The 22,855-nt window shown below is 36.3% G+C and overlaps 1 protein-coding gene across 9 annotated transcripts in view; it reads left to right on the top strand.

Annotated features, from left to right (window-relative positions):
- Positions 1-22,855, top strand: part of CNOT4 (CCR4-NOT transcription complex subunit 4) — a 148,628-nt gene that overhangs the window by 71,487 nt on the left and 54,286 nt on the right. For 5 of the 9 annotated variants that reach the window (XM_045495771.1, XM_045495765.1, XM_045495766.1 and 2 more), the window contains 5 exons: positions 6,788-6,985; positions 14,259-14,345; positions 15,087-15,188; positions 15,954-16,079; positions 19,328-19,461. In XM_045495771.1, the coding sequence (XP_045351727.1) occupies positions 6,788-6,985; positions 14,259-14,345; positions 15,087-15,188; positions 15,954-16,079; positions 19,328-19,461 (647 nt within the window). The remainder of the gene's footprint in view (positions 1-6,787; positions 6,986-14,258; positions 14,346-15,086; positions 15,189-15,953; positions 16,080-19,327; positions 19,462-22,855) is intronic. The other 4 variants (XM_045495773.1, XM_045495767.1, XM_045495770.1 and 1 more) reach the window with 1 other exon arrangement.

Here is a 22,855-nt window from a genome sequence, read left to right as displayed (position 1 = left end):
TTATCCAAAAAACCTACTGGGATTTTGATTGAGCTTGAATTGAATAAACCAGTCAATTTGAGGAAGAATGACATCTTAAAAATGTTGACTCATCTAGTTCATCAGTAAGGTTTATCTTTGTATTTCTGTAGGTTTTAAACATTTATAAAACGATGTTCTGTAGTTTTCAGCATATGGAGTAGTATATAGCATGTTTTGTTATATTTACCTGTAACTATTTTATGTTTGTTGAGATTTGGCATGTGGTATTTTAAAAATTTGATTTTCCAGTTCATATATAGAACAATTGATTTTGTTAAATAGATGCCTTAAGACTTCCAGTATAACATTGGAATAAAGTGGTAAGAATAGAAGGTATCTTTGTTCCCAGTCTTAGTGGGAAGGAGTTGAGTATTTCACAATTAAGTATGTTATTGCCTGTGAGTTTTTTGTAGATGGCTTTTATCAAGTTGAGGACGTTTTCCTTGCTTTCTGAGTTTTTATTATGAGTGGGTGTTGCATTTTGTCAAATGCCTTTTATGCTTCTTTGAGATTATCATGTGTTTTCTCCTTCATTCTGTTGAAATGGTACTTTAGGTTGATTGATTTTTGCATCAGCTTTCCCTTCCAAGGATACACTTCATTTGATAATGATATACTACTGTTTTTGTTTTTAATTTGCTTATGTTTTCAGAAAGATTTTTATGTCTATGTCATGAGAGGTATTTATATGTGGTTTTGTTTGTATTGTTTTTAGATTTGATATCACAGTAATACAGGTTTCATAAAACGAGTTAGGAAATGTTTCCTCGTCCAATATATTCTGAAAAAATTTACACGTGGTTGGTATTACTTCTGTTTTATTTCCTCTCCAAATTCATTATTGACCTGGACTCTATCAGAGTATCTTTATTGGAGAGCCGCCAATGGAAACTAGCTGTCACAGGATTCCTCTATGCAGATTTCTGGAATTCTTTTTGGACCATTTCCCTCTTTGTGATATTTTGCCCCATAAATTTCAGTTGCCTCAGCCTGTTCAGGTTTTGATCACTGTCACCTCTGCTCAGTGTGATTGTTGGCCCAGCCAGGGGTCTACTAAGTGCCAGAAGAGCAGAAAGCTGGGACAGACACTCAACGTGTTCATCTATGTTACTTCCCTTCTCTCAGAGGACACAGATTTGCTGTTCAGTACCTGTTGTTTGATGTCTGAAAACAGTTATTTCATGTATTTTGTCTCATTTTCTAGTTGATTATGCTGGTAGGCCTGGTCTGTTACTATCTCCTGTGTCATGGCTGAAGGTAGAAGTATATAAATAACATTTGAACTTTATAATAATGTAATTGTGAGTATTGACCTAACCCAAATGAGGGTGGAAGGCTAGAAAGTAGAATTGATGGTGCCTGGGTGGCTCAGCGGTTGGGCATCTGACTTCGGCTCAGGTCATGATCTTGCCATTCCTGAGTTCAAGCCCCACATTGGGCTCTGTGCAGACAGCTCAGAGCCTGGAGCCTGTTTCGGATTCCGTGTCTCCCTCTGTCTCTGCCCCTCACTCACACTCCGTCTCTCAAAAATAAATAAACATTTAACAAAGTTAAAAAAAATACTTTGTTAAAGAAGAAAGTAGAGTTGGAATGTATGGTTAGGCTACATTAAATAATGTAAAGCTGGGTGAAAGAAAGCTTTCAATTTGTGTAATATGATAATATCTAGAACTAAAAAGATCAAGTAGCACTCATACAAGCATCTTATTTAATGACGTGATAGTAAATGACAAAATAATCATCTAAGAGTCTAACAGGATTATTTCTAGGGAGAAGCAAGAAAATGAGAGGAAGGAAGGAAGAAAAGGTTCGGGGAAGGAAGAAAATGAGAGATTACTTTTTTCCCCAGTAAACCTTGTAGAACTGTTTAGGAACATACACAGAAAAATATCAATGAAACTAGGGAAATCATAGGAAAGAAAGTGCAATAGTACTGGTCTTAGTCATAATCAAAATCAAGATCAAACACATTTTAAAAAGAAAAAGAAGAAATTATTTTTACTGCTATAAGGTCCCTAAAGTCATGGAATTTTATTTATTTAACAGTAGATCATGGAAGTATATTGAGCTGATATAAATACCAGGAGAAACTATATCCACATTCATAAAGGAGAAACTTCTAACTTCTATATTTTAGAATTTGATAGATGAAGTAGACCAAATAAAGGGAAATGGAAACTATTGAATGACACAATTAGCAAGCATATGTGTGTTTGTACATGCATCCAACTTTGTGCAAATTAGCACAAAACTTTATTTATTTAAAGTTTATTTTGAGAGAGAGAGCGGGCAAGTGGGAGAGGAGCAGGGGGTGGGGGTAGGAGGACAGAGGATGTGAAGCAGGCTCTGTGTTGAGAGCAGACAGCCTGATGCTGAGCTCAAACTCACAAACCATGAGATCGTGACCTGAGCCAAAGGCAGATACTTAACCAACTGAGCCACCCAGGCACCACCCTTATTTTATTTTAATTTATTTATTTGTAAGTACTAATTTACTTTCTCTACACCCAACATGGGGCTCAAACTCATGACTCCGAGATCAAGAGGCACATACTTCCAACTGAGCCAACCAGGCACTCCAAATTAGTATAAAACTTTAAAATACAAGTGTAGTGAACACAAAAATTGACTCTTAGGCCACAGTGGAAATATTAACCAGTTCCAAAAAGAAGAACTCAGTTGTGTATTTCTTTTTATTTATCCTGCTTGGGGTTTATAGGGCTTCTTAAATCTGTACCTTGGTGAGTTTCATTAGTTCTGGGGAAAAAAAAAAATCAGTTATCTCTTCAGATATTGTCTTTATTCTCTTTCTTCTTCTGGGACTCTGATTAAATATTTTTCAGATTTTTTTTTTACTACCTTCCATGTCTCTTAATTTCCTTTCTGGTTTTTTGTTCGTTTGGTTTTTTTTTTTTTTTTCTTCCCTTAATGCATTAATGGATGATTTCTTCTGATCTTTCATATTGTGTTTGAATTGTTTTTGGTCATCTTTTGCTAAATATGTCTATTGAATTCTAAAATTTTGCCTTTCTAGAAGTAATGTTTGTTCTTTTTTCATGCTTGATATATCTTAAATAGATTTTTATACCCTGCACATACTTTCAAGTTTATCATATATTTATTTAAACAGATAAGCATTATTTTTAAATCTGTATCCAGTAATTCCACTAAAGTCTGTGAGGAATGTTTCTACTGGTTGTTGTTCATGTTGTTTTCTTTATGTGCTTGATTATCTATGCCTGCCTGCTTCCTGGTTGTTGTCATTGAATTATTTGTAGGGTTCTCCAGGGTCCAAGGTAGATTTGCCCTCCTCTAGAGAGACTTTGATTTGGCTTCTGCTGGATACTGTGAACATTGCCATTAGGGATGCCTCAAGCATAATGGTCTTTGGTGGGGCCAAGTATAAAGACCTTAAGTCTCCAGGATGCAAATCTTCCTAAGATTGGTTTCAACAACTTCTCCTTCAACAACTGATTTTCTTCTATCCCCCTTTTGTTTTGTTTTTTATCTTGTTCTGACTTCTCTGTAGTTTGTTCTTATCCTGAAACTAACAGGCCTGGGTCTCAGCTTAACATGGAGATGATCTCCCCAAAGAGTTTTCATCTTGGTCTGGCCCTGGGCTTTGAATGCTGTCCCTCTTTCCCCATGTGTTGTTACAAAGACTTTACACTTACCTCTCTGGATTTTGACTTTTATACAGAAATTGGCTTGGGACTTCTCACTGCAGATCATTTATCATTTTTAAGATATTGGTTAAAAAATAAAGCTTTATATGGTAGTTTACATCATTTCTAGCAGGAGGCAAAGTTAAAGCTGTAAATACATTTATTGGAAAACAGAACAAAAATGAGTGAGCTTATTGCAGGTTAAGAAACCAAAAGAGAGTATTAAACATTGTGATAGTGGAAGCGCAGGGATTCAGCAGAATTTGGTAAAATAGAAAAAAGTAATATTTCAATAAAAGTTAGAGCTCGTTCTCTGAAAGACCAATAAAATAATCAAATTCTTCGCAGGTCAGATCAGAAAATAAAGAGAAGAGACATAAAGATACATTAGAAATAGAAGTGGGACCATAACTACACAGATGAAAGAAAATAAGTGATATGTTAGTGATTATATTATATTATATTAGAAAATAAGTGATTTATATTATAAACCACCTTAATAGTTTGGCAGTTTATCATCAAATTAACACTATTAAAAATGTTTTACACATTAAAACTGCTTTTCCATAGGTGACATACTTCACACTCCTTTGATACATAACATATAATAATATATTTAAAGAAAGCTCCCCTGCTTATAATTTTTCATCTGATGCTATATTTCTAGAAAATTAAGTTTAGTGTATGTGTTTCCGTCAAAAAGTAGACCAGATGTGTTTTTCTTTATGATCATTTTCAGTACTATCGTTGCTCGCTTTGTAGGTCACACTCTCTGCAGTTATTCAGACTATGTGTCTCTGTCTCATTGTTAGTCCACCTCTCTTCCTCCACTCTTCGTACCAGCTTGTTAAGTTTCCTGTCCCTGGGTTTGCTGAGGAGGTATTTACGGTGGTGTGTGTGTGGTGGAGCAGCGCTCACGGGATGCATGCTTCTCCTACTTTTTGTGAAACCTCTAGAAAAGTTAAGACTTTTTAAAAAGGAAAATTAGCATTGCTAACTTTTCAGTTTTAGAGAGTAGCTTGGTGTTCATTTGGCAAATATTTATTGAGCTCCTAAAATGTGCACTACTAGCTTTATATTTCATCCTAGAGACAGACTTCGGGTCATGGATTACCAAGTCAGCTGTTTTATTTGCCTCCCATTCGCAAGGAAGTTAGAGTATGTCACATAGGACCAATTAGCTGGAAGATTCAGATTTTTAAATGTGGGAATCAAATGGTATGGGTGCTTAGATCCTGCAGGACCACTAAGAATGTCTGAAGATTGAAGAACAGGGTTTTTGGAGACCTTATGATATTACCAGTAGAAGCCGAGGAACGTAAAGAAAAGTCTCACTTTCTCAATTGCCTTTAGCATTAATCTGAGTGTGTTCACAAATTTGAGGGGTTTTATTTGTTTTTGTGTTTTACTTACATAGGAAAAGATGAAAAGTACCTTTATGTTAAAAGCATAGCAGGGTTTCAAGCTTTTGGATACTCTCTCCACTGTACCTTGTTCCTACTTTTTTCCTGGAGGTCATCATTTCTGTTAGCCCCCACTCCTGTATTCTGATAGGCACAATTTCCTATTTCTGGGATCTCTGGGTATCCACATTTAGATATGATTGTATTTAATGTGTCCTGTCTTCTATTTATTAACTATTTTTTATTAGTAGTAATAATAACCGATTTATTGAATGCTTATGTATAGGACACAGTCTTAATCACTTTAATGTATTTCCTTTTGTAACTCTTACAGAAACCCTCTTATTAAAGTCCTGTGATTCCTATTTTACAGAAAGGATGACTGAGGCAGGCAGGTCACATAAATTAGCCAAGGTCTCTCAGATGGTAAAGAGGAGCCAAGATTCAAAGCCAGGCAGTGTGAGTCCACAGCTCTTATTCAGACAACCGTTAGCTTTGGCATTAACAGTAGCAATGAAAACAATATTATGACAAAAAAGGAAAAAATTACAACATTGGAATTGCTAGTATTTATTGAGGGATTACTATGTGCCAGTCATGATAATAATTGCTTTATTTTTTTGTGAATTTTTTTTCATGTTTATTTATTTTTGAGACAGAGAGACGGAGCACAAACAGGGAGTGACAGCAAGAGGGAGACACAGAATCTGAAGCAGGCTCCAGACTGAGCTGTCAGTGCAGAGCCTGACGCAGGGTTCAAACTCACGAGCTCAGAGATTGTGACCTGAGTTAAGTCAGACGCTTAACTGAGTCACCCAGGCACCCCAGTAATTGCTTTATTTTATCTTTACCCCCACCTTTAAGATTATTTTCAGCTTGTGAGGATACTGAGACATAGAATTTAATTGACTTGCTTAAGTCCGCATGGCTAATAAGTGTTGAAACTAAAGTCAAACTCCTGAACCAGAGAACCTACAGATTGTTGTTTATTTGCCCGTTTATCTTCCTCTAAGAATGAATTGAAGAATAAGCACTTCGTTAATCTCTAACACATAGTAGGTTTTCATTAAGTGCTTATTGAAAATAGTATATAAAGCCATGTTTACATGAGGTAAGTTCTACTCTTTGCCTCTTCCACAGCACCTTAGATGTTTGATTTTTCCTGTCAACTCTGCTGGACACTATACGGAATACCACCGTTGTATTTTTTTAAATTGTAGAACCTTTGTAATTCTGGAGTATTTTAAGTTTAGTGCTAAAAATAGTCTGTGCTAAGCTCTAAAAAGATAAATATTTTTTAAAAACTTGTATAATTTTAAATTTATTAAATAAATAATACTTGAAGCAATTGAAAGATTGAGAGGGGCCCCTGCATGGCTCATTCCGTTAAGCATCCTATTCTTGATCTCGGCTGAGGTCATGATCTCACATCTTATGAGTCCAACCCCCACATCTGGCAGCGAAGAGCCTGCTTGGGATTCTGTCTCTCCCTCTCTCTGTCCCTTCCCTGTTTGCACTTTCTTTCTCTCTCTCGCTCTCTCAAAATAAATAAATAAACTTAAAAAAAAAAAAAAGATTGAGAAAAAGGGAGATGTAACAAATAACCACATACCCATCATCCAGAATTTGATCATTGTTTATGTATATACCTTATGCCTTTCCATATTTAATACTAACTTCTTTGTTTTGTGCTTAAAGCCATATCCAGAAGACCCAGCAGTTTATAAACCACTCTCCCAGGAAGAATTGCAGAGGATAAAGAATGAGAAAAAACAGAAACAGAATGAGAGAAAACAGAAAATATCAGAAAATCGCAAACATTTGGCTAGTGTACGTGTTGTACAAAAAAACCTCGTCTTTGTTGTAGGTCTGTCTCAGCGCCTAGCAGACCCTGAGGTAAGCCCTCTTGTGTTTTCTTTCTCAACTTGACATTTTTTTCTTTTTTGCTTATCTTATTTGGAAATAACAGCTGACCTTGCCTATTTCCAGGATTTCCCTGAAATTATTAAAACTTAGGAGAGAATGGGAAATGATTTTTAATACTCTCTAAGCAACCAATGGCCAGTTGTGATCTTAGGCAAGTGTCTTTATCTTTCTTGGCCTCCTTTTCTTTAGTTGTAAAACGAGGTGGTTGAGCTAAATCTCTAAAATCTCCTTTAGTGCTAATAATCTGTGAAAGTTGGATAATTGTTTTATATTGCTATATGGCCAGCATGTGACATGACTACTCTGTTTCTTTCCTCTTTTCTGTAGCTGTGTAAGGATCGTCCTGGGCATGCAGCTACGTGAACCCACTAGAGAGCTGTATTTTTTTAATCCTGCCCAAGTAGTGATTCTTGCTTATAGAAGAGTTAGAGAACTACTGCTACGCTGTACCATCATTCTTTATTCATTCATTTCAAGCCAAGTTTGGGGAAAGAGGGAGAATTTGATGAAGGAAAATAATGGACCAGGTTCTGTGGTGTGTGTTTGGAGGCAGAGCAGACCTTGTTACCCTCTCTGTTTATTACCTCTTTTTTCTCCTTTCACCACCAGTGCTGTAAGAGTAACACTGAGCTCATAACTTTCCCTGATACCCTTGGATGTATATCTGCTAAGTTTTTGTTTCTGATGTATTTATTAGGAGGTGCTGACTAGATTGATGGGAGGGCAGATAGAAGCTGATTGACAGCCAGAGTGTTTACTTGAGTAGGAGAGAGTTGGATTTGGGGGCTCTGCCAAAGGTACCCCTCGAGAAGAATTTGGAGTAATATTCCTCATGGTACCCATTAAGAGGGAAGGTTATAGTGAATATGCTTAGGGAGGTGGGAATCTTCACACTTGGCTAAGTGGGCTAATGGCCCAAGAAGAATGAAATTTAACGAGTGTAAACATTAAGTTTACCGTGTAATTGAGGTTGTGAAGGGCTTCGAGATCAGTAGAAGAGAAAGTCAGAGAGACCTTACCAAGAAGGCTTTTCTCATTGGCAATAAACATAGAGGCAACTCCAGAATTACTTGGACCTAAGTCCAGGGATGCTGGCATTACTGGGTTGCATGAGTCCTTCAGGAGACCAGGTTCTTTGCAAAGCCAATGGGGTTGGTCTAGAATTCCACAGGAAAGGACTTTTCAGCAATGGCTCTTAAGGATGAGAGCTTATTTCAGGTCTGTGACTCAACCTCAACAGCCAGTTCTTTCTTTTTTCTTTTTAATTCCTCAGGCAGGCAGAATCCCACTTCACTTGTGACCATTTTCTTGAACACCGCTCCAACTTTGTACCAGTCCTTCTGTCTTCGCCTTTCAACTCTTGTCTTTTTTCTAACTAGAAAAAAGGGCCCTTCTTGCCTCTGCAAGTTTTTTACTTTATCTGTCTCTGTTTACTCCTACTGATCTTACTGATTAGAGTCTACTTGTGCTTTCTGAAACTGGTATTCCAGTAAATGAATGGAACTTTTATTTTGATTTGACAAATCTTGGATATGCATGTACTTGACTGTGTTAATACATCCTGGGTCCTGTCACCTATAGTACTGGAGGCACATAGGGAGCAATGCCCGAAAGCTGGCTAAAATTAAGCCATAGTCTCAGTCTGCTGTTGGGATTATAGGTTTTCTGCCTCCTCTTTGTATTCTGTGATTTGTTTCTATTTACTTACAGAGATTTCTTATATCCACTTCAAAACATAACTCCAGTAACGTTAATCTGAAGAACTGTTACACAGAAAGAAATTAATCTAGGTGGTGACTAGTGAGAGAGGACACCTTATCATGAATCTAAATGTGCCTTAAAAAAAAAAATCACTGTACTGGTTTTATACTTTTGAAATCAGTGTTCTTGGTGAGAAGACCCTGAATTTTTTTAAACATTGGTTTCTCTCATTTATTTCACTTGAAACCCTAGGAAGACCAGAGACCACTGTTTTATTTACTCAATCCTACCATTTCTAAACAATAATATCTTAACACATCCTCTTAATTTGTGTGTATAATCTTTTCCGTTTGGAAAACTTAAAGTCAGCTTTATTAGAAAACTTGAAGTTTCAAATTGCTAGTGGTAACTTTCAGGTTAAAGGAGCTCCCTATTATTTTTGGATGATGAACAATTTGGTGTGTGACTGAATTTTTTTTTAATTTAATTTTTTTTAAATGTTTATTTATTTCTGAGAGAGAGAGACAGCACAAGTAAGGAAGGGGCAGAGAGAGAGAGGGACACACAGACTCCGAAGCAGGCTCCAGGCTCTGAGCTGTCAGCACAGAGCCTGACACGGGGCTTAAACTCACAAACCGCAAGATCATGACCTGAGCCAAAGTTGCATGCTTAACCAACTGAGCCACCCAGGCACCCTGTATTTGACTGGATTCTGATTAACAGGAGAGTTTAGGAAAAATTCAAGATTATTTTGAAAATAATTTTTTGCCTCAAAAAACTTAATACCACGATTGATTGTCAAATGTATTCACTTATTGATAAATAGAAAAAAAAAACTATTTTAGAAGTTATGGTATATAGTTAGAGGTAGTGATTAGAGGTAATTATCTTCTAAATGCTAAAATTTTGGATTTGCTGGAACCTAATTCGTTCATTTTCTAAATTAACTTCTGAATTTTTACTCTGTTTTAGATACTTTGATGTTGTAGATAAAGTAGTTCAGCAAGCCAGATGCAGTCTCTACTCTTTTTTTTTTCTTAACATTTATTTATTTTTTGAGAGACAGAGAGACAGAGCATGAGCAGGGGAGGGGCAGAGAGAGGGAGGGAGTCACAGAATCCGAAGCAGGCTCCAGGCTCTGAGCTGTCAGCACAGAGCCCGATGTGGGGCTTGAACTCACGAGCCGTGAGATCATGACCTGAGCTGAAGTCAGATGCTCAACCAACTGAGCCATCCAGGCACCCCAGTCTCTACTCGTAATTAATAACTGTTGGGAAGACAGAATTTAAGTACTTTTAACTGTGCTAAGCATTTATAAACAGAGAAGTACAGAGTTTTGGGGGAACATATAACAATAGGGGACTTGGCTACTATAGATATCCACAAAAAGCCTTCCTGAGGGAAGGATAATTAAGAATTACTAGGGATTCCCTAGGCCACAGATAAGGACAAGTGTGTGTCCCAGGTATGTGGTGGTCTGAGAGAGTAGCTTGTTTGAGGAACTAAAAGACTTTAAAGACAGAACCATGCTATTTTACAAATGAGAAGTTGAGGCATAGAGAAGTTAAGTGACTTGCCTAAGATCACACAGCTGTTTCATAGCAGAGCCGGGACTAGGACCCACCTCCCACCCCCACCCCCACCCACCCCCACTTCTAATCCCCTGGTCTTAAAGGTCCTATTCTAGTGTTTTACACTGATCATTGGTCTGTTGTCCATCCATTTCTCTGGTCATTCATCCTTCTGTCTGTTTACCAAGGTTTTGATTTTCTCTGTAGTGTCCATGAAAACTTGACTGTGTTCCCAAAGAATATACAGGGAGACAGTTTATTATTAAAAAAAAATTTTTTTAATGTTTATTTCTGAGAAAGAGACAGAGTGAGAGCAGGAGAGGGGCAGAGAGAGAGGGAGACAGAGTCTGAAGCAGGCTTCAGGCCCTTAGCTGTCAGCACAGGGCCCGATGCGGAGCTCAAGCTCACGAGTCATGAGATCCTGACCTGAGCCGAAGTCGGACACTTAACCACCTGAGCCACCAGGCGCCCCTAGAGGAAGACATTTTTAAACATTTGGCATGCCATTGGGCATTTATAATTCTGTCATGTAGTCTTTTTTTTTTTTTTTTTTTAATGTTTATTTTTGAGAGAGAGAGACAGCAAGTGGGGGAAGAGGAACAGACACACACACACACACACACACATATACACACACACACACACACACACAATCTGACGCAGGCTCTGGGCTCCGAGCTGTCAACACAGAGCCCGATGCGGGGCTCAAACCCACAAACCATGAGATCATGACCTGAGCCGAAGTCGAACACTTGACTGAGCCACCCAGGCGCCCCTGTCATGTAGCCTTTTACATTCTATATTAGTATTAAAGCTGGCTCACTGTGAAGTAAATATATGACATTGAATATACGGATAATGTGATATGTAGGGTATTCTGCCTATTCCCCATACTTTTTATTCACTAGAATACTGTTTTGCTAGTTGTATGTTTAGACAGAATCTAGAATATTTAACTTAATATAGAAAGTTTAAATTATTTAAATTTCCCTTGCCTGGGCAAGCCATTTCTTATCAGCCATAGGGCCATTTGCTAATACTCTGAGGCCCATCGGTGTTCTTTATCCATGTAATTCTTTTCGTTCAGTGTTAAAATTGTTCCGTTTTCAATAAGCATTTATGGGGTACCATGCGCTGGGCAGTGTATAAGACACTGAGTATACACCAATACAGACGTGGTCCCTGCTTATTTTCAAGCTAACAGTTACTGTAATATGAGTAGTACTGAGGGCTATGGAGGCACAAGAGAGAGCACCCGATCTTGCTGGCGAGGTATGTACTCTTCTCCTGTCTTTGGGGTAAAGTGCTTCAGGCACAGGAACTATACAAATGCTTCTGGATGAGAAAGATCTCAGTCTGCAAGTGATTTGTTTGGCTGGAAGATTAGAGTGCAGTGGTGAGAGATGAGGCTGGCGAGGTAAGTAGTAACAGATTATGAGGGGTTTTTAACCACGCCAAGGAGTTTGCACTTTATCCTAAAGGCTGTGGAAACCTGTTGAATGTTCTTAAGAACAGAGTGACATGGCTAGATCTGTGCTTTGGAAATAATCATTCTGGCTCCAATGTGACATGTCAGTGTAGTTATACAGAAATCTTATGTTGTATTGAAGGTCTTGTAGCCAAATATTGGCCAGAAACTATTTCCATAAGCCAGTGGTTTTCTTATCCGAACCAGTAACCATTTTTTAAAAAATATTTTATAACACTCCTTGACTTTGATGAAGTAAAGAAATAAAAGTATTAAGAGGAAAATAATTATACAATACTATTTCTACATGTAAAGCTTGGGTACCCCTACTCTAGGACCTTGCTGTTCAAGGTGCAGCTTCTGGGCTGGTGGCATTAGTATCACCTGGGTGCTTATTATGTAAACTCGGGCCCTGCCCCAGAGCTACTGAATCCAAATACACAATTTTACCAGATCCTTGGATGATTTATATGCATTCAGGTTTGGGACATACTGTTGTTAAGTATACAATAAAATAGTGGAATACTTACATTTTTTGTAGAATCACTGTGAATGTGACACCCACAATGCAGATTGTTACAGGTATCTGTATTGGCAACTCAGGTACCATGAAATGCCAATGATGCGATTTTTCCGAAACAACTCTTAGTATAATTCTGAATAAAGCACTTGTAGTCTTCCCTGAATTACATATTATTTGCTTTCCTGTAAATTAAACATATGTCAAAATTGTAGGGAACTACTTTGAGTTTATGTATAATGTGGAGTTTGTTTCTGGGTTCACTTAATTATACATAGGCTTCTCAGCTACATTAATGTCTTATAGGACATTCAGCAATTGTGCAGGACAGTTCTTCATTTTGCAGGGCTAGCCCAAGCCTGGTAAGCCATTCCTGGTTCTCATGCACTGAACATAAGTATTGCCTCCCATTCATTTTGACAACCTCCCCCAAGAAAAGCCCCACGGATTTTTAAATGCTCTCTTGAATGCTGCCTTCATTGAGAGCTACTACCATAAACTCAGATGTGATTTGAGATGCTGATGTAGCATAAACTGACCAGCCTGAACCTTTGAAGCAGGTATGTTGGCTGTGGAGCCTTTCGCTGAGTTGGTATCCATCCAGCTGGAATAGTGAATACAGTTCTACGCTCCACCAGCCAGGAAGCTTTTCAAAATAAACTCTTCCCCCCTGCTCCTCAGCCCTGGGACTTTGCTGTGTAAAGCCTCGGGGCCATTGCCTTCACCACTTAATAGTTTCATATGTTAGGGGATTTGGTGGAAAAAAGATCAAAAACCAAAAGTATCATCTCATAATCCATTAAAATTGGCTATAGAAAACATAACAGCCCTATACTTGTAAGAATCTAAAGTAAAATGTGGTAAAAAATAATTGTTAATTAAGTTGAAAACTGTTAGGAATTTATGATACCTCAGCCATACACTATTTCACAAAGTCTTGATTCTATCATACAGAACACATTAGCTGAGTTGGAAGTATGTGAGAATGTTACCAAATTAAGAGTGTTTGGAAAGAATACTTGGCACACACTTGGACAGGTACACACAGAAAACTTCCTTGAGAGAGAGCTTGCTGTTTGTAGAGGTTGTAAGAACAGTAGGTCTATAGATAAATTCTAGGAAAAGAACCAAATTTAATTTTAAAGTAGTTGGAAATTATGGGAGAAGTTTTATATCAGGTTACATATTGGTCAAATTAACACAGGTCAAGTACGTCTGTAAGTAAAGTAAAATGAAAGGAGTAAAGGAGGTGGCACAGGTATAAGGGGGAATAACTACAAAGAAGTAACCGGGTAATAGAGAAATGAATAAATTTGTTTCCATCACCCCATATATGTTGTTTACTAGGCAAAGAGTAGGGAAAAAAATGCACACACACAGAGGAGATAATCAAGAAACCACAAAATCAACACAAAGAGAATAAGTACACACATACAGTGATACATCATTAAGCTTAGAAGGTTGAGGAACATTGTTACCGTATTTGCAATTTGTAACTTTAACGTATCAAATATTATATACAATAGATTTATGAGTAAAGCCGTCTCTACTTATGTCTGTTCTTGAGTTTCTGTCTGTGTTTAATACATAATTATTTGGTCATTGTTTTGAGAATTACTTTTTTATAAGGATCATCTATTAATGAAAATATGGTTAAGATGTTTGATTGTTTTGGTGTTTAAGAATACTGTGAAGGTAAGATTTCACTGATTATTGGTGCAGATACTAGAACATGGTGGGTAATACCAAATTTAGTGAGTCTCAGTTTCCATATAGTGGGTCAATAAAAAATAGCTTTTACACTCTGTTGATAATATCCTATAGGTTAACCACACAAATTGTAAATTAGGAAGTAGTCACATTTATTAGAAAACTTTAAAAACTATTTTCCTTTCACTGAAGAGGGATGGTTATGTCCCCATTATAAGGATAACACTGATGAAAATGGGGACACATTATACCTTATTTCTTCTTCTTTTATAGGTTTTAAAACGACCAGAATATTTTGGGAAGTTTGGTAAAATACATAAAGTTGTCATCAATAATAGCACATCATATGCAGGCTCACAGGTAACTCATTATAGGGATTTTTGCCTTTCCTCCCTATAGTCTGGGCTTGACCTGGGCTGTTCAGAAGGAAAATTCAGCTTTAATTACAAAGCCTGAGGGTCAAGGATTCAAGCAGTGTAGTGACCTCTGTTGGTGGGGTGGGGGAATTTCTCATGCTCATTTGACTCTTCAGGACTTAACAGTGAATTGATAATAAGAGGGAAATAGTAAAACAAAGTTTAGTGTTCGATTGGGGGGGAGGGGGAGTTGAGTCTGTTATCAGGCATTGCGATAATAAGGTGATGGTTTCTAATTAATATTTTCAACTATTGAAAACTTAGTAGAGCATCTTTGTTATGCTGGTATTAGCAGATAGAATACTCTCGCAAATTGCTTTTATTTGGGGGAGAACATAATTTGACAAATCTTCAGATCTTATTTTTTTAAATCTAACTTTCAAAGCTTATTGTAACCTTGACGAGCCTGTCAAATGACTTTAAAAATATAAATACCAAGCCAGGGATGATATTTTATCCATATATATTTTAGTATACTTACAATCAGATAAAATTCATTAAGTATGGTTGTTTTAAGATAAACTAGTATATGGTTTAATCAGACTTACTACTACTTCTAATTATTGTCATTATTATTAATGATAGTAGTAGTAAAGGCCTTCAGAATTCCCTAGGCAGGGTGCAAAGGAATTGTTAAAGTTTTTGTTGAATTTGAAACTTCGGTAACAGTGTGTTTTCACTTTAGGGTCCAAGCGCCAGTGCTTATGTAACCTATATCCGGTCAGAAGATGCTCTCAGAGCCATACAGTGTGTCAACAATGTGGTAGTAGATGGCAGAACACTTAAGGTAATATGTTCCTCTTGATGTTTTTTTAAGGGGGAAGAGGTACAATGTAGTAAATAGAGGAGAGGCTAGGATTTACCTATTACATTTGAGGGGGGTCTGTTTGAAGATTGCTTCTTAAGTATCCATACTAATTTATGACAGCTCATTTGTTTACTGCCAGATTATGTGTAGGGTCTTGTTTTACCAGGTAGGAATAAACACATTCGTTTTTAGGTGATAATCTTTAAAAATCTTCTGTAATTACACATAATCTTATTTTGTGAAAATAGGATCTATGATACTTATGACAGAAAATGGTTCTGATTTGTTGTCCTTAAATATTTGAATATTGATCAGTTCAGGTTTGAATAAGGGGTCCCACTGAGCCATGCTTTATTTAAGTGGAAGAAGGCTGGCATAACTAGAAAAAAGAATTTGCCTTCTTAATGAGCAACTACAGTTACTTGCAAGAAGTTACTATAACGTGGAACAGATTTTGTGTATCTTGTCTTCTGATCCCTAGGGAAGATTTGGGTACTCAGATTCTGGAAACCACAGGCTTGGGTGGGGGGCGGGGGGGGTGGTTCTTTAGTTCTTCCAAGTGAGCATCATTTTTAATAAATTCTGCTTAGTAATAGTTTAGTTCTCCAGTATTCAGAGCCTTACTTATTGTTTGGGTTACATCGATGCCTCATTTTAGGTGAAGTGAAAACACCAAAGATGGAAATCTTCATTGTGTCAATTCACATTTTGGGTCGTTTTTCCCCCTCCCCAACTCTCCTACAGGCATCTCTAGGTACAACAAAATACTGCAGTTACTTCTTAAAGAATATGCAGTGTCCGAAGCCTGACTGCATGTATCTACATGAATTGGGGGATGAGGCGGCCAGCTTCACAAAAGAGGAAATGCAGGTAGTAAATTAATGTGAATTATAAACTTTGCGGAAAAGGGAGTATTTTTCTTTATAAGTTAAAATTACTTAAGCAAAAACTAGGGATTCTATTTTTTTAATTGTTATTAAAGTAGCATTTTCCAGTGTTCCGTGGAATATCAGTTCTACAGAACTATTGTTGTAATAAAGATGGGTCGGTAGTCCATTAAGTGTGAATGAAGATAAATAGGTTTCTTTCTTACAGGACTTCTCAGAGTCTTTAATGTGCTAATACATATCCAGGAAGGGAATGTACATTCAGAACTTAATTGGCCAACGAAGGCATTTTGGTAAATGCTACTTTAGTGGGAATATCAGCAAAATGAAAACTAAGTGGGTTACTGCAATTATGAGGTTTTTCCTTGCTAATTTCCACTCTATAGAACATGCTAGATAATAATAAACCTATCGAATGTTGCTGATAAGGTAACATTTTTATAAAATGATTCTCCCCATGAAAGTGTACATTGAATCAGTGTCATGAGTTGAAGGTTTATTATCCCATGTTCTTTTTTATATTTTCTGTCCTCTAGTCTCCTTTCAATTTGTAGTATAAACAGGCCTTTACAAGTAAAAATGTTGACCACATGCATATTAAATGAGGATTATACCAAAGCACAATGCTGCATTTCCCTATTGTAGCTGAGGTCTTCAGATTGTTGCTGTGGACTTTTGCAGGAACACCCTTCTCATTTAGGAGGTGGGGGCAGCATTGATTGCCAACTTTGATTCTCTAGGTCAAGCTGGAGAAAATCTAGTAGGGTCGCCTTTAAGAGCAGATTGTTAAATAAAATGAAATACTGCCTTTTTTTTTTTTTTTTTTTTTTGACTTGGAGTTACTACAGATTAAGTCTCATTGTAATCAGTTCATTCGTGTGTCTTGATAGTATTTCTTGATGATCCCAAAACAGTGTTAAAATAAGGTCTCTGTGATATTTAATGGGGACAGATGACTTCTTATCTAATAAATGCTTCTTAATTTGTTTTCTTTCTTTGAATAAAACCTTCTTGGATAAAATCTAAGGTTGAACCACTTCAAACTAGTTTTGACAAGTAGAGAATATGCACTACTCATGCTACTATTACAATGAAAATCTCTGTCTAAACAGTTTCTAAGCCCTACTTGATCTCTTTTTTGAGTATTATTGAGTTATAAATGAAAATGGATAGGTGGCCCCTTGGAACTTACTTGTAATGGGATTTAACCTGTCTCTCTGGACTGCCCCTGTAGAATCATTTGAATATTAGTTTCAGCTTTTAGTTGCTAATAAAAGCCAGAATATCTCCCGAAGTATTGATTGTAGAAAAAAATTTCAAGGCTTTTCACGTTTTAAAGATGTAAAATCCACATCTGACTGTATTTTTTCTTAACAATTTAAAATTCACTGTTGTGATGAACTCATCTGTTTTTCTTTATGTGAGTTTAAAATTAATTTGAAAGGAGGTTTCTTTATTAAAACACTTCCTCTATATACAAAGGAAATTTGAACAGATTATATCACAGTAAACATCAGCTCTTTCCTTGTTACTGCATATCTCAAACTTTAGTGCTGTATGAAACATTTGTAGATCCATTTGAAACAGGCAGGAGCGCCTCTCAGAACAGGGAACGATGTGGGGCGCCTGGGTGGCTCAGTTGTTTGAGCGTCTGACTCTTGATTTTGGCTCAGGTCATGAGCTCATGGTTTGTGAGATCAAGCCCCGCATTAGGCTCCGTCCTGAAAGCGTGGTGCCTGCTTCAGATTTTCTCTCTCCCTTTCTCTGCCCCCTCCCCCACGCATGCGCTTTCTCTCTCTCTCTCTCTTTCTCAAAATAAATAGCTAAACATTAAAAAAAAAAAAAAAAAAGAATAGGGAATGATAAGTTGTGCAGTATATATGATACAGTCATACTCGATTAGACGATATTGCCCTTGCTTGTTTTTATTGTTTTGTTTCTGTTTTGATCTGTCCTGTTCTGGATTTGGTTTTCCCATAACATCTAGTTAGACCACACTTTTAAGATAAGTAAACAATCCTTGAAGGTAAGTAAAAATGTCGTTTTGGTTGTAATATACATACAAATAGTAGAAAGTTATTCAGAATAATTTCATTGGGATTTATTTTTGTGTTGGGCTAGTTTTCCAGAAATAGTCTTTGCCTAATTTCTCCCATAATGTTTGTGACATTGCCTTCTGATATACTGCTACCGACTACAGTAAATACAAATTTCTCTTTTTTTGTGTATAGAGCAGTGATCTGCAGACTTTTTCTGTAAAGGGCCAGTCAGTAAATATTTTAGGCTTTCTGGGCCAAATGGTCTCTGTAGCAAATAGTCAATTCTTCTGTTATAGCAGAAAGCAACCATAGAGAGCAAGTAAACAAATGAACATGACTGTTCCAGTAAAATTTTATTTATAAAACTCCAAACTAGTCTGGAATTTAAAATATATTAATTTTTATGTAAAAACAAATTAATGGAATTTTTACTTAGTGTCAAGATAATGAAAAATGTAATAAGACTTTTCATCTGTGTATTATTCACAGTGTTAGTCTGATTATTTTGGTTTTTTTTTTGTTTTGTTTTGTTTTGTTTTTGGATTTTTTGTTGTTTTTAAATGTTAATTTTTTTGTTTTGTTTTGTTTTTGAGAGGGAGAGAGTGAGAGCTTAAGTGGGGGAGGGGCAGAGAGAGGGAGAGGGAGAGATATAATACTGAGCAGGGCTCCCTGCTCTCAGCTCAGAGCCTGACGCAAGGCTTGAATTCGAACTGTGAGATCATGACCTGAGCTGCAATCAAGTGTCAGATGCTGAACCAGCTGAGCCACCCAGACCTCTGTATAGTTTTTAGTCTCTTTTAAAAAGTTAGATTAATTACTTTTGGTGATCTTCGGAAAGTTCTGTAACGGCCTGTTAGAAGACTTCATTCATAGATGAAAGATGGGGAAATAGGTTTAAAAGAGACTCTAGTTTTTTGGGGTAGCAAAAAAGTTGACTATTAATAAGCTTTTTTGCACAATAAAGTGGTTGATGAAATGCCTTAATTAATGGTATATGTATCACATAGTTTTGTTGGAAGAACTTTCGTTGGTCTAGTGGTTCTGTGGCATCATCCTCACAAGGTTCTCTAAAGCCATGAAAAACTTTTACATGTTTTATTTAGGATTTCTTTAATAATTTGGAAAGGAAGTTATTAATTTTTAGCAGCCATTTTATGAGCCCCACTGCAGTTTTTATTTCTTCTTTCATTAGGCGGGTAAACACCAAGAATATGAACAGAAACTACTTCAAGAATTGTATAAATTAAACCCCAATTTTCTTCAACTGTCCACGGGTTCAGTTGATAAGAATAAGAACAAAGTGACGCCACTGCAGAGGTATGATACGTAAGTACCGATATTAGTATGATCAGACGCCTTCCCTTCATGTCTGTCGATCTTCTCCTTTCATTCTACATCTTCTTCAGGCAGAACCCTTCTTGACAGTGTGTATCATTTGTGCACAGTTGTTGCACCAAATAGGAAATGTTGAGTCACAGTTTCTGGGTTTGAATATTTGCTGCCTGCTGCTCCCTGGTAACACATCAATGAGCCCTTTGCGTTGATTTGCAGACTGCCCTGGACCCTGAGAACACCCTCCTTGCAAAAAAGGAAATTAAGGGATGTTGGTTACTGAAAGGCTCTTATTTACCTAATTAAGGTTTCCCTCCTGATATAATGTGGGGGAAATACTGGAAAAGGAAGAGTGGGAGTTAATCTGAAGCATTGTATGTTGGAGACACACATATTTGTGGTTTTCTAGTTGCAGAAATCACTAACGTTCTCTAAATGGGGAGGATTCAGAATCTTTTTCATCGTAGAAAACGGCTTATTTTTGTGTAGACCTGTGCTATGTCAATGTTTAAATAAACTTACAGTCTTAGGTACTGAGTCTCATTCTGATAATGGTGATCTTCACATTTTGGGTTATATTTGGTTATGGCCTGTCAGAAAATGGTATGATTAATAAAAATAATTTGGGGGTTGTACTCTATCCTGAATGTTCCTTAAGTTTGGTGTGTTAGGCTCTTGTTAATTTTCTTTTGATTTGGTAAGTTTAATTTTTATAAAATGGATTCATTTTAAGTAAATAGCTATAATTAATTTAGATATGTTGATTTGCTTCTTAAAAAAAATTATTCCAAAGTTAAATTTAAGTAATATGCTAAACATCTGCTTGTTGCTTGCTGTAGTCCAGCATCTATTTAGCACTAAAATAATGTAAGGGCCATTTTCCAAATATAGCTAATAATAACTACATGCATTGTTGTCAGGTCAGTTTCTTCAAATGTGTACTCTTGTATTCAAATTCCTGAAGTCCTGGTTAAGTTTATTCATCTTGATAGTAAAGATCACTTAAAAGGCTATTCAAATTGTTTGTATAAACACATACATGCACATGTATATACATGTGTATATAAATATATAAAAAAGAGCCTACAGAACAAAACATAAAATTACTGTATAGTAAACTGTGTGAAATTTGCGCCTGTCAAAGCTAAGAATAAAAGCTAAGTCCAAGAGAAATCTTTTGGGGATGATAAGCTTTGACCCTTTCCATTGATCTTTTTGTACCTACTCCTTTCTACCCCTGTATGTTTACTTTATTATGAACCATATTCTATTCCTTACCTCATTGGTTGCTAATTCTGTAGTGCTTCATATAAGAATGGGGTTATTATAGTAAAAATTTATTTCAGATGCTTTTCATGGTTATGTACATTATTGTTCTCATTAAAAATGTCACTCTAATTAAAACCATATTCTGGGTTTATAGCCCCTGGAGAATTCAGACTAGAAATTTAAAATTTAGACTATCTCTTTGAGGTAATGTTTTTTATTTCCTGAATATAAAAGCAATATATTTCTACTTAAGGAAATTTGAAAAATAATATAAAAGCATACAGAAGAAAGTAAATCCTCTATGTGATCTCAATACTCAAGACATTTTCACTGAAAACGATTTGATGTATTTCCTCTCAGTGTGTATTTCTTTGTAGTCCTTTTCCTTCTTGTGAATGTATATATACACAAAATACATTGGTTTGTTATGTTTTAAAACTTAATACCCATTATCATGAATATTTTCCTGTGTGGTGAAAATATAATTTTTTTTATGGCTGCATGGTATTTCATTATACATGAGCATTTGAAATTTATTAAACCAACCTGCTGCTGGTGTATATTATTTTCATTTTGGTGCCCTTATTTATGACACTGTGATGAACATTTTTTTCATACAAATATTTTGGTTATAGCTTTGATGCTCTTAGAAGTAGAACTGCTGAGTCAAAGATTATGAGTACCTATTTCCTTGAATTGAGTATTTATTTCTGCACATTTACCAATTTGATAAAAAAAAAAACTGTCTCATTTTAATTTGTATTTGATTAATAGAGTGAATGAACGTTTTATGGATTGTGAATTCATATCTGTTTGTTATGTTTTATTGATGTATTTAAGTGTTTTATGTGCATTATACAGAACTAACTTTCCCCAATTAGTTGACCAATCTCTTTGTGTTTCAAAATACTTGTTCTGGAAAAATTTACATTCTGCAATATAACATTGAGTGTTCTCAACCATTAGCATGGTATATCTCTAAGTCTCTTGTGTCTCTTAGGAAACAATTTTTTTGGTGTCTTTTCACTGTTTTATTGTATTGGATCTCCCACCACCACCTCTTCCTATTTGAGAACAACTGGGCTAAGAATTAAAGAACAGTGTTAGAAAGTAGTGCCATCAGGAATCCTTGTCTCATTCTTTATGGGTCTGTCTCCCTATTTGACAGGGCTGCCTCCAGAGTTTTATTCACTCCTAAGTGTGATTTTAACCATTTATTTGAGATAAGTAGTTTTCACCACAGTATGAACATACCTTGTTATTTTTAATTTATTGAGTTGTTTAATTTATTGAGTTTTTTTTCTTTAGATTGAAAGTGAAAATTGAAATTTACCAAATGTCCTTTTGGGATTTATAACAAGTACTTAGTTTTTCTTTAACTTTTTTTTGTGTGTGTGTGACCAGTTGTTAATAGATTTACTAGTTATTTTATTAACTTTGCCTTCATATAAAGTATAGTCAGCACATTTATAGCTATTTCAGTAGCAGGAGAAGAATGACCTTGATGCCATGGAGAAAAAAAGAAGAGAAAAGGGGACTTAAAACAGTATATTCATTTAATAACTGCCCAAAGCCAGTGCTGCTGAACCTCAGCTAGGACCAGAGTAAATTTTGATATGGTTGCCTGTGCTTTGCATAAGTACATGATATAGGAAGGTTTCTTTGGGGAGGGAGAAGGGTTATCTTTTGTTTGTTTAATGCAGGTTCCTGAAATTTAAGGACAGTTGATGGCCCAAGGTACACAGAGTTGTTTTTTGGCAAGCTTCCGTAGCTTATTTTCTTTCCATGCCAACCCCTGCAAAAGGTTAAGTTCAACTGACTGTCAGTAATACTGAAGGTCCACTTTGGTCTCCATTCCACATTGTCACTCTATTGGGTGTAGTGATAGGTAGGAATTTATAGATAAGTTTTCTTCTTCCCACAGGGAAGACTTGTCAAATTAGAAAGATGAACAGTATGACTCTTTCCGTGGTCCTACCCAAGAGATATCTTTTTCATATTCAAAATAAGTTGAGAGTTAAGCCTTCTAGGGAAGAAGGTTTCTTTTTCTCTTATCATTCATATGTAGTGAATAGCAGTTTTACAAGAATTTGTAACAAAATCTGGAACCTTATGGCTT

This window comes from Leopardus geoffroyi, chromosome A2 (assembly GCF_018350155.1).
Source record: "Leopardus geoffroyi isolate Oge1 chromosome A2, O.geoffroyi_Oge1_pat1.0, whole genome shotgun sequence".
Taxonomy (NCBI): Eukaryota; Metazoa; Chordata; class Mammalia; order Carnivora; family Felidae; genus Leopardus; species Leopardus geoffroyi.
Note: the sequence above shows the minus strand (reverse complement) of the source record. Positions and strands in the feature narration are given on the sequence as shown.